At 55.4% G+C, this 16677-nt stretch overlaps 1 protein-coding gene across 9 annotated transcripts in view; it reads right to left on the reverse strand.

Annotated features, from left to right (window-relative positions):
* The window catches only part of ITGA10 (integrin subunit alpha 10), an 80599-nt gene that overhangs the window by 7356 nt on the left and 56566 nt on the right, over window positions 1-16677 (reverse strand). For all 9 annotated transcript variants that reach the window (XR_003997676.1, XR_003997677.1, XM_030542281.1 and 6 more), the window contains 16 exons: window positions 14883-15033; window positions 13609-13774; window positions 12934-13007; window positions 12057-12201; window positions 10927-11075; window positions 9639-9782; window positions 8868-9071; window positions 7217-7347; window positions 6512-6678; window positions 6262-6404; window positions 4039-4149; window positions 3074-3159; window positions 2507-2648; window positions 2024-2116; window positions 1132-1208; window positions 266-355 (listed from right to left, as the gene is read on the reverse strand). Coding sequence is in view for 7 of the 9 variants with exons in the window: in XM_030542281.1 (XP_030398141.1) it covers window positions 266-355; window positions 1132-1208; window positions 2024-2116; window positions 2507-2648; window positions 3074-3159; window positions 4039-4149; window positions 6262-6404; window positions 6512-6678; window positions 7217-7347; window positions 8868-9071; window positions 9639-9782; window positions 10927-11075; window positions 12057-12201; window positions 12934-13007; window positions 13609-13774; window positions 14883-15033 (2073 nt within the window). In the remaining 2 variants the exon portion in view is untranslated. The remainder of the gene's footprint in view (window positions 1-265; window positions 356-1131; window positions 1209-2023; window positions 2117-2506; window positions 2649-3073; window positions 3160-4038; window positions 4150-6261; window positions 6405-6511; window positions 6679-7216; window positions 7348-8867; window positions 9072-9638; window positions 9783-10926; window positions 11076-12056; window positions 12202-12933; window positions 13008-13608; window positions 13775-14882; window positions 15034-16677) is intronic.

Genomic DNA, 16677 nt, shown 5'->3' on the forward strand with positions numbered 1-16677 from the left:
TCATTGGGGTTCAAATCAAGATCAAGTTAATTCGAAACAGGTCTAAACTCAACCACGCTAAGTCACTCTTAAACCAGACTGAGAGCCTCCACAGACACAGGGTGTAACGAAACCGGGCTGACTTCACCTCTAAAGCTGTGCAGGTTTCTCGTGTGGACACGGTCGCGGTTCTGGCTGCTTTAATCCCATGCCAACACTCGGGCATCCACCGCCAACCCCTTCCCTCCCCACCGCTCCTGGATCGGCTTCCCCCAGACGGTCTCACCTGGAGAGGAAGAGGTCGGGCTCGTAGGTGACGTAGGCGAAGGGCTGCACTGTGTTATCGTGCAGGGTCTCGTTCATTTCGATGCTGTCGCTGGAAGGAACAAGAGTGGATCGTTACAGCGGCCGGCTCGCGTACCCCGCCCCAGTTCCCAGCAGCTGCCCAGCCCTGGTGAAAGGCCCTGATCCTGGTCGGATCTCTCCCACTCAGAGGTTTAAGGCAAAAGCCCCCTCCGCATTCCTGAATCAGATGCTTGGCCCATCAGGGCCAGCCAGGGCTGATGCGGGAGGAACAAAGGGGGACAATTGTACCAGGGGCCCAAACGCCTCCCCTTCCTTCACCCCCCAAACATCTGTGCAAAGAAAGACATGGGAGGGGGTGAGCCCCAGGCAACATGATGTCCCGAGAGCCCCAGATTTCTCTCCTCAATCCTGGGGCCACCACCTGACTTCCAGCAGCCCCAGGCCGGATGAGGATCGGCGGTTCTCCTCACCACCGCCCCTCACAATCTTCACTCTCCAAGCCCCTCTGCAAGGCAGGGCCGGGCTGGGATCCCCACTGGGGCGCTGCAGCCCAGATCCACACAAGCTTTTCGGTGCCGAACATCCACTGCAGAGGTGCCAATGAAATCCGTGGGCATTAGGACCTTCGCTACCTCTGTGGAGCTGGGCCCGAAGTGACCTGCTCTAGGAGCCTGTGACTTAGCGGGGAATTGAAGCCAGCTGCCCCGCGTCCCCGGCTAGCGTTCTGTCCACTCCTTGGTGGTGATCAGCAGACACATGGAGGTGTGATTGCCCCCCCCCCCCCATCCTGCCCCAGCCTGTTAGCCCAGCGGGCTGGGGAGGGTCAGTTCGGCCAGCCGCTCTTACCTGCTGGCTGTGAGTTTCAGCTGCGCGCTGTTCAGAAGGAAAGAGCAACTGAACTCAAACTCGAGCAGGAACGCCACCTGGGGAAAAACACAGCTTTCAGCCCAGCCCCTTCCCCATCTCTGCAGCAACCCGGCGTGGGCCATGGCCAGCGCTGGGGTGGACGTGGAGACAGAGCACTGGGTGCATGAGGGGACAGGCAGGAGGGGGAGGTCCCATTTTCACACCAGTCCCCAAGGCTCCGGTTCGCTGTCCAGCGGCCTTGCAATGGTGTCAGTGACGGCGGTAGTAGGAGGCAGAGCTAGCGGTTAGGTCTAATTATCTCCTCTGCCCTCCTTTGTTCCAGCTGCTTCTCCTGCCAGGCGTGTGCCGCTGCGTCCCACTAGCCCCAGCTGCTCTCCTTCCTGCCCTTCTCTGGCTGCCTGCCAGATCAACTGCCACGCCCAGGAGTGCCGGGGCCACAATGGGTTAATAAGTCAGCCTGTCGCCTGCGTAAACCAAGGGGGGGGCCTCAGAGGACAGCTTCACATCCCACCCTGCCAGCAGCCCGCCACAGCTGGGAGGTGGAACCCAGGGCTGGAAAAGCGGGGGGCATGGGGTGGGATTGAGGGGCATCGGCAGAGGTGGGAGGTGGAACCCAGGGCTGGAAGAGCAGGGGGCGTGGGGTGGGATTGAGGGGCATCGGCAGAGGTGGGAGGTGGAACCCAGGGCTGGAAGAGCAGGGGGGTGTGGAGGGGCATTGGCAGTTCTCAGGTTGAAAGCGGGGAGGGGGCCAGGACTGGAGCTACACACCAGGAAAGCAGCCGAGGGGGGGTGCGAGCCAGGCTCTCGGCCCTTTAACCAGCAGTACGAATTCACTCAGAGCCAGGACTCTAAGGGCTCCGGCCCCACTCACCTTTGCCAGGGACCTGAAGACGGGGTAGCTCACGCTGCAGGCGCGGGCGTGCGGGGAGGGGGCCGCGCATTCAACCTTCACCTGGGTTTCCCCCTGCGGGAACAGACGAGCCCATCAGCAGCCCTGCTCACCCCCATCCAGCAATGGGGCCTGGGGGGGGGCCAGCCTAGGCCCAGTTCTTGCTTTACCCTGCCTGGCAGGAGAGGCGGGTCGCAGCCCCTTTCCCCCATGCACTAAACAGCGTTAGCCAACGCCTCTGTCGCCTTCCAGTTACAGGGGGCGGCGTGAGGCTGACTCCTGGGTCCAGGCACCCAGATGGGCCCATCCCCGCTGACCTCGCACGGGCAGGAGGCGCGTACCGGACTGGGAGGACCAGTGTTCCAGTCCAGCCCATCCTCATTCCTGTGCCCTGCTCTCTGCAAGGTGCCATCCCTTCCCCACAAATCCCCCGCCTCCAGCCCTGGCTCCCAGCAAGCGACTCACCTTGAGCGAGAGGCTGGAGAAGTGGAGGTTTTTGGAGAACCAGAACTTCAGGCTGGCGTTGTAGGCGTTTTCCTTCTTGTTCTCCAGGACCACGTCCACCAGAACCTTCCTCTTCCCCTTGCGGATAACGTGAGGCTTCTGCCTGCAACAGGAAAGGAGGCGACGATTCAGCGTCAGACTGGGGGCAGCTCTGGCTGGGCGGCTGCTGCGCCATCCTTCCGGGGGCAGTGAGACACGCCTGGGGCGAGGCCTGAACCCACAACCTCGGGATCTAAAGACCCTGCTACCTCAGCTAAATGGCTGAGCCTGACCACACGCTATACACAGATTGGCCTCTAGAGGGGGACAAAGCGTCATCCAGAGGCGCTGAATTTCGGCAGCATTTCGACGGCTGCTCATCCACCACCACAGTCCTTCGTCTGGCGGGCGCTTTAGGGCTTGCAAAGTTCCCTGCGTCTCGGGGGAAGCCAGGCTCAGAGCAGACAGTGGCTGGCCCAAGAGCCCCTGCAAGTCCGTAGCAGAGCAGGGAATAGACTCCAGGCTCCTCCATTCCCAGGGCTGCCATACCTGGAGCCGGCGAGATCTGTGCTAGCCTGGAGCACCAGGTCCGTGACGCACTCATTGTCCTCTCCGCAGTCCTTGAAGAAGGGGATCTGAAAGCAACAGAGAGGGGTCACTGTTGGCTAGGGCTCAGCGGGAGGCACTGGGCTGTTATCTGAAGCAGTGGGGGGTGGGGAAACTGTCTGCAAGGTGGCCGGCTCACACCTTGATGGAGCAGATGAAGAGGATTCCAGCTCATGCATTTTGCCCCACCCAGCTCAGACTCCCCCATCCTCTTCCTCCCGCAGAGCCTTCAGCGGCGGGGCAGTTGGGAGACGCACGGGGAACGCTCTGAGCTGTAGAGTTTAAGGCCAGAAGGGATCATCTTGTCTGAGCTCCTCTGCATCACCAGCTTTAACCCCCCCCGCACCCGCCCACTCAACACAGCCGCTGAATGTAGACCCAAGTATTGCAGCCAGATGACTGGCTTTCAAACCACACCAGGACACAGCCAGAGTCTAGAACTGTGCCCCTCATGCCCCAACAGAAAGTCTAGAACCACCCATCCACCCAGTCTAGAACCACAAACACTAACAGAGTGTCTAGAACCACCCATCCACCTAGTCTAGAACCACAAACACCAACATAGAGTCTAGAACCACCCAGTCTAGAACCACAGACACAAGTCTAGAAGAGCCCACAGGTTACTGGGATCCATTTCCCAAGGGCACCATCCTATGTTAGTTTCATCCTCCACATCTCTCCGTGTTTTTGGAGGCAACCCCCGCCCCTTTCTGCTGTCTACAGGAGGAGCTATCCAGCCTCCAAGGCAGGTGCCAACTGCAGAGAAGGGGGACAAATGGAAGCAAGATTTCAAGTGGCCGTATCCAAAGCCTTGCCCAGCTCCCAATCCCAGGCGGTGGAATCCCGGCCGCCCAGGAACACCGCAGCTTGTTAATGACCCGGAGCAAAGGGACAGGCCGAGCGCTCACCATCTTCTTAACAGTGGTGGATGATCTCTCGTCCAGCACGGGGCCCGGGTCAGAATCGCTCAGGGCAAACTTCAGCGTCATGCTGACCGGCCTCAGGTAGTCTGTCGTGTCCTGCCGGGAGGAAGGAACCTAGGCTAGCTTTAGGGATTCCTTAGCCACCCCCGTCCCCCGGGAAGGATGCCAGCTTTGCTTGAGACCCGCTGGACCGCATGCTTCAGGAAGAGGGTATGGGAACACTTCCTCTGGGGCATTATGGGATTGAGGGGGGTCACCTTTCTCCGAAGCATCCGATATTAGCCATAGCTGGAGGCAGGGTAGCTTAGCCAGGGGAAAGGTGGGATCCCTCTAACGAGATGATGTGACTTACAGATCCCTAAGTGGCCTGGGACTGGCCCTTCTCTCCATGGGCCGTACTCTCCAGCCTGGGTCCCCCTTGTCATAAAACAGGGAGCTGCCGGCCAGGCATTCCCTGGGAGCCTGGAATTTGCTCCTGCTGTGGTCCAAAATAACCCACATTTGGTGATGCTGCCAAAGCCCCCTTTTGGAGCGGCGTTCTGGAGCGGGCTGGAAGCTTGGTGGCTGGCTGAGTCCCCATGACTCGGACGATTTCCGGGCTGCTAAGGCTTACGTTTAATTGTACTTATTGCATAATTCATTATGCTAACAGACCTGGAGCCTAAGCTGGGCTCCTGATTATTTTAAGTTTAAATCAAGAACGAGTCAATAAATAACCCCCGGGCCAGGTAGCTCAAAGATGGGATCAGTCGCGAGAGGAAACTCAAACAGGACGACAAATGCTTTGATCCCCGGTGGCAGGACAGCGCCCCCCCCCTCACTGAGCAATGGCACATCGAGCAAGAAGGATCAGGCAGTCCTAAGGGAGACAGTGTGATCTAATGGGTAGAGCACCGGCCTAGGACTCAGGAGACCTGGAGCAAGATGTTTCCCTGCTCTGTGCGTCCGTTTCCCCTCCCACTCTTTCGACTGCCAGCTCTTAAAAGGGCAGGGACCACCTCTCGCTATGGGTCTGTCTACACTGCACTCGGTGGCGTGACTGCAGCACGGGCAGACGGACCGGTACCTTAGCCGGTTCAGGTACCAATAGCAAAGAAGCAGCCGCCAGGTCCCTGAGCATGCGCTTGATCTGCTAGCCCGTGTTTCCCGGCAGATAACACCTCTGCTTCAGCGCAGCGTAGCTGTCGTAGTATACTTCCCAAATCTGGACCTTAGCGTCCAAAATATGGGTACTAGCATGAATTCCCCTAAGCTTAATTACCAGCTTAGATCTGATATGCTGCCACCAATCAGGAATTTTCCAGAGCCTGATACCCTCTGGTCTCCACAAAACCTTCCCTGGGGACCCCAAGACCCAGATTCCCTGAGACTCACAACAAAGGGGAATAAACCATTCCCGTCCTCCTCTCTTCTTCCTTCCAGCCTCTTCCCGCCCTGGGAACACTAGGAGATTGCCTGATTCAACTTCTTGAATCATCACACCAAGAGGGGTGTTACCTTCCCTCTCACCCAGAGGCACTACAGATTCAAGCTGCATGAATCTAACACAAAGAGAAAATTTATCCTTCCCTTCTTCCCACCAATTCCCTTGAACCTTAACTAGGAGAAAAAAATTAACAGGTCTTACAAGCAAAACTTTTAATAAAAAAGAAAGAAAAAAGTAAAAGGTTTATCTCTGCACTTTAGACGGTAAACAGTTACAGGGCCTTTCAACTTATAAACAATAGAAAGAAACTTTCTCCAGCAGAAACACAATTTAAGCTACTTCCAGCAAGTACACATATGTAAATGAAAAAAAAAACAAATTAAAAGACTATGACCACCTTTTCTTACTTACAATTCTGAATAGATAAGAGACTGTAGCAGGGAGATTGGCAGAAACCTGGTTGCATCTCTAGTCCCGTCCAGGACCTAGAGAGAACAAAGCCAAACCCCAAACCCACAAACAAAGGCTTCCCTCCACGAGATTTGAAAGTATTTTGTCTCCTGATTGGTCCTCTGGTCAGGTGTTTGCAGGTCACTGTTTGTTAACCCTTTATAGGTGAAAGAGACATTAACCCTTAGCTATCTGTTTATAACAGTAGCCTCAGGGTCTGTGTGCAGCGGCAAGGACGCTGGGTGCTGTTGTAAGACTGATGCTATACAGCAGGAGGCAGGATGCTCCATCTCTCCCTTCCTACCCCTCCCAGAGTGGCCCCCCATACTCACGATCACGTGGAAGGGGAGCGGCTCGCAGGCTGCCCTTCCCACGCTGGCTCGGAGCCGCTTCTGCACCAGCTTCTGGGAGGTGTCGTCGAACACGGCCCTGGTGCCGAACTTCCTGTCGTCCAGAGACATGCTGTACGTGATCCCTGCGCCGACAAGGGGGAGGAGTCACGCCGGAGCCTCGGCACTTGCCGCGGGCCCACGGCACCGCGTACCAAGCCGGGGGTGGGCGCCGGGGCCCCACAGCACTCACCGAAATGCCTGTCCCGCTGGCCCGGGGACCTGGAGGTGGCGCGGAAGCAGACGGTGGCCGTGACGCAGAGGGAGTCCTTGCCGTGCCTCTGGCAGTTCTTCTGGAGCACGTTGATGGAGGCGGGGTTGACGGCCAGTGAGGCATTGACCTGAACGATCCTCCGCGACCTGGCCCCCAGGGACCACACATTCAAGACACTGGTTCCCTAGGGCACCCCGGCCTCCCACCGGGGCCAGCTCAGCCCTTCCTCTGCAGCCGTTTGTCCGGTCACGGGGGAAACTAGCGCACAGGGAAGCTAGAACTGGACACTCGATACTTTGTGCCCAGCTTTTCTAGGGTACTCAGCCCCCCCAAATGAGGCCTGAAGGTGGGTGGAACTGCCCCCTCCCGCCCCCCCCCCGAGATCACCCCTGCACGGGGGGCATCCCTCCACTCTCCATGCCTCCTACTCAGCATTAGCTAAGGCAGTGCTGCCTACTGGTTAGCGCACTAGACGGGGCCTCAAGAGCCCTGTGTTCTATTGCCCAGCCCTGCTGCTGGGCGACCTCAGGCAAGTGATGTCCCTGTCAGTGCCTCAGTTTCCCCATCTGTACAATGGGAATAATGACCCTGAGCTCCTTTGGAATGCACCACGGCCGTTGGCTGGTCCAACACACTTGCCACCTGTCCTGCTCGGCCCCTCCGCAGCGGGATGGAGCGACTCACCGCAACACCACAGCGGCTCCCTGGGCCCCGACGGCCAAGTCCACCAGCTCATCCCCATCCAGGTCCATCTGCCCGTCCACGCTGCGGCCGAAGTAGCTCAGACTCGGGTGGAGGGACGAGGCTTCGATCCGCTGGCAGGTAAGTGGGAAGTTAGCCACTGGTGGACCAATGAGCACAGCCAGGTTTAACTCATTCCTCCAAGAGGCAGCGTTGCCTAGTGGTTAGCACATTGGATGGGGACTCAGGGAGCCTGAATTCTATTCCCAGCTCTATCACTAACCTACTGGGTGATCTGGGGCAAGCCACTGTCCTGTTCTGTGCCTCAGTTTCCCCACCCATGCTTTGTCTGGTAGGCTGTTTGGGGCTGGGAGCATCTCATACTAGGTGTCCATGCAGCGCCCAGCACAATGGGGCCCGACCTTCTGGGTGCGCCAGTGTAGTAATAACAACACCCCCCAGGGCCCATTAGCACCAGGCCCCTGGGGAGCCAGCAAGGCGTTCAGGGAGATCCAGACTGCTCTGGACCAGCACCCAGAGAACCCCTAAGGTAGCTTTACACCCACCCACCCTCCTGCCCCAGGAGCTCCAGCTGGGAGATCCCAAAGTCTCTGCCTGGCCAGTGGGGAAGAACCTGTTGGTGTTTCTAACCCTGGAGCCCTGTCTCTTCCCAAGCATGAGGGGACACGGTCACCTCCTGGGACACCCAAAAACTGCCCTTGCTGGACCAGACAGGCGTCTGCATGATGGACAACCCCCCAACCCGCCTCTGCGCTGAATATGAGTGCAGGAAAATCCTTCGGCACCTCAAGGGGTCTAGCCACAGGGCAAGCGAGTGAGTCGAGAGGATTTTGGTGCCACCTGCCACCAGGGGGCAGCCCAGCCGCAAACAAAACCCCACCCTCACGCCTAAGGCTACCCTGCAAAGTTGAGGCTGGCGAATTCCTCCCCCATCGGCCCCACAAGCGGCGAGTGACAGAGTGAGACCCCTACACCCAGGGTCCAGATCCTCGCCCATGGAAATCAAGAAGCGTTAGGCATCTAAATACCCTGGAGCATCTGGGCCCAGATATTTGGTTTATTGGGGCTGGCGTTGGAGGAACGGTGCTTGGTGAGGGGCACTGTGGCAGGTGGATGGCGGGAGAGTCTAGTGGTTAGAGCTGGTGGGGGTGGGGGCTGGGAGCCAGGACTCTTGGATTCTGTTCCCAGCACCAGGAGGGAAGTAGAGGGGGGTGGGCACCAGGAGTCAGAACTCCTGCGTTCTCTTCCCAACCCTGCCACTGACTCACGCTATGACCTGGGTCACGTCACTGCCCCGCCCTGTGCCTCAGTTTCCCCATCTGGAAAATAGGGGTGAACATTACCCAGCTCACTTGGGGATAAGGGGCAAAAAGACTTTAATGAGTGAACGTTAACGAAGCACGTTGAGCTCCTCAGGGGCTAGCGATAGCTGTAAACCTGGCATTACATTATGCATCCATGATTAACAGCAGTTAACCCACTTGTTTACAGTAGGTCCTAGTGTAATGGAAGGATTGGTTTTAGGATCCATACAAGTCTCTGGATCTAAATCCTCCTTATCAGGGCCGGGCTATTTCTATAGGCCAGACATGCCGTGTTCTCGGACACCTTCCGTCCCGCCCAAGTCACTGACCTGCTGGTACTGCGGCAGGATGGTGCCCCGGGAGCCATGGTAAACATACACGGCCCCCCGGTGGCCGTCCTCCAGGGGCGCTCCCACCACCACGTCGTTAAAGCCGTCGTGGTTGAGGTCAGGCACGGCCGCCAGGGAGTAACCGAAACGGGAGTCCTGGGGCTTCTTGTCAGCACGCAGGGTCCCGTTGAATGTCAGGAGCAGCTGGGATGCAGGGAAGGAAGTGAAAGGGCCTTAACATCCTCCAAGTCAGATTCAGCCTCTCTCTGCACCTGCCAGGTCCCTAGCCATGTCTACTGGGAGCCTTTGATCATGTCGCCCTCCTGCGGCTAGCCCTAGCAATTACAACAGCCTACTACTTCCCTGCAGCCAAGAGTTAGCCACATCTACTCTGTCCTGCCCTCCCCTGCTCCACCACATCTAGAGGCCGATGAGCCTGCTACCAGAGTTGGTCTCTTAGATCAGGATGTAGAAACTCATGCTTTAAAATCCCAAGGCCCCAGGTTCAATCCCCCCGCTGCTGACATCCTGGGATATGGTGTTAAAATGGTAGGAGCAGAACTTCACCAGAGAGCGTGTTTGTTTGCGGGGTGAAGGGTGGGGTCTGTCAGCCCCAGGAACCAGACGCACGGCTTCTCTTTCCCCTCTGCAGGCTTGCATTCCCGTTCCTCCCCCTTGCAAGCCTGACAGCATGCTCTTTATATGCACAACCCTGGAACATACCCCACCCACCCACCCATGGAGCAAGGTAGGGCAGGCACTGTAATTTACCTGGCCGACTTTGTAGATATAGACCCGACCTGTTTCTTTGCTCTGACCTCCCAGGTACATTGGGGCGGCGACCAGCAGGACGTCTGTGATGCCGTCCCCATTCACGTCCACAGGGCACACTTCGCTGCCGAAGTATGAGCCGATCTGCAAAGAGGGCAGATTGGGGAAGGGGGCACGTCAGGAGGCAGCAAGCCCTCATTTTCCTGCCTCCCCAGCATGCTCAGTGCCAGCCTTTCTATCTGCACCGCTTAGGCCTTGTCTACACCGTGACGTGGCCTCAATTTAATAATTGGCGCTGAATTAACTGAAGCTGGAACTGGTGCCAGAGGCCATGTAGACGCTCTGTTAAGCCAGACATAAACTGGTTTAACTTCTGTTGATTCTGAGCCAAAATGGGTTCACCCAGATTTAGTTGAAATCAGCTTAAAACAAATCAGTTAAACCGGTTCCGCTTCCTCATGTAGACAAAACCCCAAACTAACCAACCCTCTTCGGGAGATTAACGGGTGGTGGAATGGAATGGAAAACTGCATTATAATGTTCTGCCACTAGGTGACACTGTGTAACTTTACCAGAGCCAGGACTAGCCAGAGTAGCCGTAATTATATCCTCAGGAGAAACCATCTCCATATATCTGGCATTAACGGGGGCAGGAAGGGGAGAATAATTCAGAGTGACGCAACACCCCGGGTGGAACTACCCCCTTTTTTACATGCTCGCACGTGCAATTGTGCACGGCGGGAATTTTTCACCAAATGCTTTTTTCCTTGAAAAATGCAGATTCACCCAACCCCAAACCTGATCCCGAAGCAGGGTCCGGCTCAAGGAAATCAGACTCAAAAAAACCGTTGTGGGGCAGGGGTCAGCATTCGCCCAGCCAGATGCTGGCCTTTTCCAGCTTTCCAATGCCAAGTGGCTTTTCAGTTTGACGTTTAAGCTGATTAGAGTGGAAAAAAGACGGGGCGGGGAGCAAACTTAAAAGGAAATGTTTGGATGGCCCCGGAAGGAGGGAAATGGCAGGTTTCTGGTTTGTGGCTATTTTCAAGTTTTCATCCCAGTCTGAGATGGGAAAAAAATGTCGAACTCTCAGAAATAGTCCCGGGCTGGGAAAACTGTCTTCTGCCCGGTTCGAACAGCCCACGCTTTCCACCTGGCTCCCATAACCCATCCCCAATGCCACAGGCTCTAGATTGACAGGCAGGTCATTGGAGGAGCACAGATTGGCCCCGAGGGGTTTTTCTAGAGAGACAGGCTCAGCTCAACCCCACCCTGGCTGCCCAGCCCCTACCTGCTCCCCAGTGAGGGCCTGGGATATGATCACACGCCCGCTATTGCTCATCTCGAACAGGATAACCTTCCCCTTGTGCTTAAAACGCGGTGCCCCCGCCACGTAGAGACACTTCTTGTTCCGGAGCCGGACCGAGGAGACAGCGTAACCTGTCGCGGAGAGAGGGGAGCCCGTCAGCTCTGCCTCTGGCACCCCGAGACACTCTACACTGCAGAGAACATCAAAGCTGTTCTCTGGGGCGGGCCGTGGGTTCCTGGGACAGGGCAGGCAGCTGGCCAGCTTTGGGGTTCGGTTGGCTGACACAGAGAAGTGGGTTTTACTGATCTGTGGCGCTGCCTCCAGGGGCGTTGGTCTGAAGACGACCCTTCCAGAGAGAGAAGAATGGGGCAGGGACTGTTTCTTTGGTCTGTGTGCAGCGCCTTGCACCGTGGGGGGCAGAAAGGTGCCACCACAATGCAAATGAAAACCCTGGCCTAGTCTTCTAGAGCCAGCCAGTTCTCCTTTTCCTTCAGGGCCCAGGGAGAGATGTGTTTCCCGTGCATTGTTCCCCCCAGTCCAGATTTTCCTAGGCCGTCCTGATTTGGACAGAACTGGGGTACAGGCAGCCATGGGGCACATACCTATTAGGGCTGGTACCTCACCCACTCGTGTCACAGAAGCCAGCTGGCAGCTAACACTGGCTTCCAGACCCAGCAGGGATTGTCCTTTTGTTCCGTTTGTACAGAACCCAGCACCCTGCCCCATGACTGGGGCTCCAGGCGCATCCACAATAAAAGTAATAAATCCCACCATCTTAGGGCCAGGTTTTCAAAGCTATTTAGGCACCTAAAGATGCAGGTGGGTGCACAGAGGGATTGGCAAGAGCAGCTACATGAGTCAGGCACCTAACCCCCTTGGGAAATCTGGCCCTTGCCTTGAGCCGGGCGACCTAGAGGAGACGGGATCTACAGCCCGGTATTGATCCCTCGAGACATTCCACGCCCTATAGCCCATGAGACATTTCCAACCCATGTGCCTTACGTGCTTGGCTCCGCCCCCAAAGGTCACATGATAATGAGAGGTGGGACAATAGAATCCCAAGGTTGCTCAGTCCCGGGAGAAGAGGGCTCGGGCCGATGGCGCCACCTCACCTAGGTAGGCAGCGTGGTTCTTCAGCTCCAGCGGAAATTCCTTCTCGAAGGCTTTCCTGGGCGGGATGATCTGGCCGTGTCTGCTCTCCTTGAGGACAGCACCATCCCAGTCGTACGCCCCGACGGTGCCAAAGAGAATCCCGTCCTGGCAGGAGCATGGAGGAGAGAAGATGGGAAACCGAGATGTTTCTGTTACACCAATCCCTTAGCCACGAGCCCAATTTACTTTCCCCTTTACAGCTCCCCCTGGAAGAGTCAGTTCCTTGTGCTGTTCCTCAATGGAAAGGAGATTCTGATGCACAGAGAGGAGAGGCTATTAGGATAACTTTCCACTTCTGCAATTGTTTTCTAGAGAAGTCCTTTGTAACAGAAGCAGGCAGTGACTGATATAAGGAGACAACATGGTCCAGTAATTGGGACACCTGACTAGGCCTCAGGTGGCCTGGGTTCTCTGGGTGACCTTGGGGAGGTCCCTTCCCCTCTCTCTGCTCCTATTTTGCCTTTGTCTCATCTATTTAGATGGCAAAGCCTCCAAGGACAGGGATAGCCTTTGTATGTACAGCACCGAGCACAGTGGGAGGTTAATTTAATCTGCCTCATTGCAAAGGGATGGATGATATGATTTTGAGCCCCCTTTTAGCCCTACAGGGGGAGAGGGATAGCTCAGTGGTTTGAGCATTGGCCTGCTAAACCCAGGGTTGTGAGTTCAAGCCTTGAAGTGGCCATTTTGGGATCTGGGCCAAAAATCTGTCAGGGACAGTACTTGGTCCTGCTGTGAAGGCAGGGGACTAGACTCAATGACCTTTCAAGGTCCCTTCCAGCTCCATGAGATAGGAATATCTCCATATTAAATTAAGCCAACCAGCAGCAGCCTTACCTCCAGCAGGTGGGCTGAGAAGCCAATCTGGGACATCTCCAGTTCAAAGGAGCTCTCGTTATATCCATGAGTCCCTGGTGGGGAGGTGGGGAGAGAGAAAAAATCAGCATCATTTCAGGTAACACAGCACAGGAAGATGGCCAGGGACATTCAGCTATGAACTCTCACGTTTGTCCTGGATCTTCTAACAGGATGCAGGGCCGGGAATGGCCACTTCACTCTGTAGAATGCTAAGGGGGAAATGGAGAAAGAAGGTCCATGTTTCAAGGAGGACTTAGCTTGGTGTGGGAGAAGGAGGTCAGGAAAGGCTCAGATGTGACACTGGCCTCTGAGCACATAGTATAAAGTTCTGTTTTCTCTTACACTGCTGGCAGCATCTCTGATTGCTAACGAAACAGAACCCACAAGCATAGGCATGGACCCTAGGGGTGTAGGAGGTGCTGCAGCACCCCCACATTTTGTGCAGGATCCTGGCTGCCAGCCCCACTCCTGGGGGCTCCACTGCTGGCCCTGCTCCCGGCTGCTGTCCCAGCTGCCAGCCCCATGCCTGGGTCCCAGCTGCCGGCCCCACACCTGTGGGGCTCTGCTGCTGGGCCCAGTCCTGGCTGCCAGCCCAGGTCCCAGCCTCCAGCCCCTGGGACGCCGCTGCTGCCCCGATCAGCCAAACGCAGTTACCTTCGAGGCTGAAGATCCTGTCCCCTAAGGCATCCACAATGTCATTCAGGGCCGCCTCGTCACTCACGTTGAAGAAGTATTTCTCATCGGGGTCGCTGGCGATGTATTTGATTTCGCTGATGAAGGAGTGGGGATCCTGCTGTCGGCGCATGTAGTGACCTAGGACCTGAGAAGCCAGGGCTGTTGAGGACTGTGTCACCTTCACCTGGTTACTCACTGTCTAACATGGCACACTCTAAAGGGGTCAGACAAGAACCCCTCAACTTGAGCTGGTTGGAAAAATAAGTTTTTCCCCTCTCTCCCAATGGACAATTTCAATTTGGAAATTGCGACCACAGTGGCTCATGGGAATTGTAGTTCAGCTGCCTCTTGCTCCCATTCTCCTCTATAAGCCAGGGTCACTGGTTGGACTACATCTCCTAAGATGCACCACTCTACACTCTTCAAGGAAGCAGTTGCACCATGGGAGTCTTTGGCCATGGTGCAACATGGGAAATGTAGTTTGGCTGCCTCCTGCTCCTCTACAGGCAGGTTTGGCAGGATTAGCTTTTTAGTGGGTAAATGTTGTTAAACGTTGACGTCCCCAAACACACACAAACCATGACAAAAATATTTCCATTGATGATAATTGAAATTTACAGCTGGGTAAAGTAAGAAAAATGTTGCTTGAGAACTTATTAATATTAAATTTAGGGCTATTTACTTTGTATCATTTGAGATGTGATGGTGACAATTTGTATTTTAATCTTTGTAAAGCTGTCACTTTTTCAATCTCCCGGTCATTAAATAATTATCACCTGATCCCCATGTTGTCTGACCCCTCCCAATGTCCCACAACTGTGAATATTTAAATGGCTAAAAATTGAAAAAGTGCTTCAAAATAAACATTGTTATTATCTGTCGAAAGTATAAAAATTAAAAATTGATTTTGGCCAAACCCATTTATTGGCTGGCAGCTGCTGAGTGGACTACATCTCCCATGATGCACCACAGTCTTTCCTCTCGTAGGCAGAAGTTGCATCATGGAAGTCCCTCGTCATGGTGCAACATGGGAAATGTAGTTCAGGTGCCACATGTCCCCGACCTCCTCCGTGGGTCAGGCTCCCATAGTGAGAAGAGTTGACACAGAAAAAGGAGGGAAGTTTCCCCGGATAAAATTCCCCATCACCATCAACCAGTCCAGAGCATGAGAATCAGACAAGCCGGACTGGCGCATTCACGCAGCACTAGCCCGTGCCCCAGGCATATCAAGTACCTGGGCGCTGCCCACTCACCGCAATCGCATAGCGCGTAATGTTGCGTTTCTCACATTCAGCCAGGGCCTCTGGCAGCTCATCCCCATCGTGGGACTCGCCGTCGGTCACCACGATCATGAGTTTGGTGGCTCCTTCCCGGCCCCCCCTCTCCGGGCTGAAGGCCTCTGAGCTGCCACAACAGCGGGAGAAGACAGAATGAGGTTCTAGCCCTGGCTGAGGCAGGGTCACACGCTGTCAGAGACCCAGTTCCTAACCCTGCCCTATAAGGCGCAGGGCCCATTCAGACTGCCAGAGAGTGGACCAATTGTGGTGGTGGACCCCACCGTACTAGGGGCTGTACAAACCCCCAGCGAGTGCCTGCCCTGACAAGCTTATAATCCAAAAAGAACAGACAAAATGAGAGGGGAAACTGAGGCACGGAGACAGGCAGCAACTCACCCAGGCTGGTCAGTGGCAGAGCTGGGCATAAAGCCTAAATCTCCAGAGCCCCAGTCCGATGCCTTCTGTGCCATGCTTGAACTGGGCTGAGACCCAGATTTCATTTCCACTTAGCAGCATGCAGCTCTTCTTCTGCAAACCCACCTTCAGGCCAGCTCTGCACTGCAGATGGGGCTCGGTCGGTCTGGAAGTGTGATCCCCCGACTGACCCAAGTACCCTCGCAGTAGGCACAGCTTACGCCAGCAAAACTGCACTTTGGCCTCGGCAGTTTGCTCCGTTCAGAGGATGTGGAATAATAACCAGGCTGAGAGAAATTTGGGGGCCCGGTAAATCATGTTTGCTGGAGCCGCACCCCCGTTATTTCTGGAGAGCTCAGGAGTTAATTTACTCAGACATTACTGATGTTTTGGGGTCCCTCCGGTCTCGGGGAGCTGGTACAATTGCTGCCTATTAGCCCTGATAACAACCATACTAGCAAAAACACGCCTTTACCCATACAAGCTATATCTACGCTAGGAGAGCGTTGCTGGTATAAGATCTAGCTACCCAGGGCAAAGTGCTCCTGGCACGCACGTGGCTTCAGTCATGTCTCATCCTAGAGGATGAGGTAAGAATGCGTTTTCATAGGCTGATCCCTGGGAATCTGTAGCAAAGGTCCTTCTATACCCCCCGCTCCCATAATCATAATACCTGATCCCCTCCCAATCTTTAACTAATTCATCCTCCCCAGCCTCCTAGGAGGCAGAGCAGGGCTATTATCTCCACTTTACAGTTCAGGAAACTGAGGCACAGAGCTGCTAAGTAACTTTCCCAAGGTCACACAGGGAACTCAGCAGTTGCTTGAACCTGGGTCTCCCCCATCCTAAGGGAGTTGAATTCTTCCTCTCAGTAGCTACTGTCTCCTCTCCAGAGGGGAACAGCGCTCCTGTTACCAGCCTCCCACCAGCTTTCCCTAGGGTCAGTCTCAGCTCCCAAGAGGCCTGGCACTGTAGCCCAGCAAAAAAGACCTCAGAGGATGCACAGGGTTAGCTTTGAGGCTAGAAGAGAGCTCTGTGAGCAGTCCAAAGGCCACACACTTGAGATGCCCGAAGTTCAGTGTGTTGGCGTCTGTGAGGAGTCTTAAAAACTAAATTCCCGTCTTAACAAACCTAAGGCACTTAAGACATGAGTGAGGACTTGCCCTTCCTGGGCTGCATTTCTCCTTCCCCACACTGTTGTGCTGGGTTGTTAACAGTTGTTCTCCACCCCTGAGCTGGCTGCATTTCGGTGGCATCAGGCACACACAGTTTGTGCCGGGTGCTGGGATCCCAGAGCCATATAAGCACCAAGATACTTTGCCATCATCTCCCTGCAAGAGGCCCGCTTTTCTCTGGT

Source organism: Gopherus evgoodei, chromosome 24 (assembly GCF_007399415.2).
Source record: "Gopherus evgoodei ecotype Sinaloan lineage chromosome 24, rGopEvg1_v1.p, whole genome shotgun sequence".
NCBI classification, from domain to species: domain Eukaryota; kingdom Metazoa; phylum Chordata; order Testudines; family Testudinidae; genus Gopherus; species Gopherus evgoodei.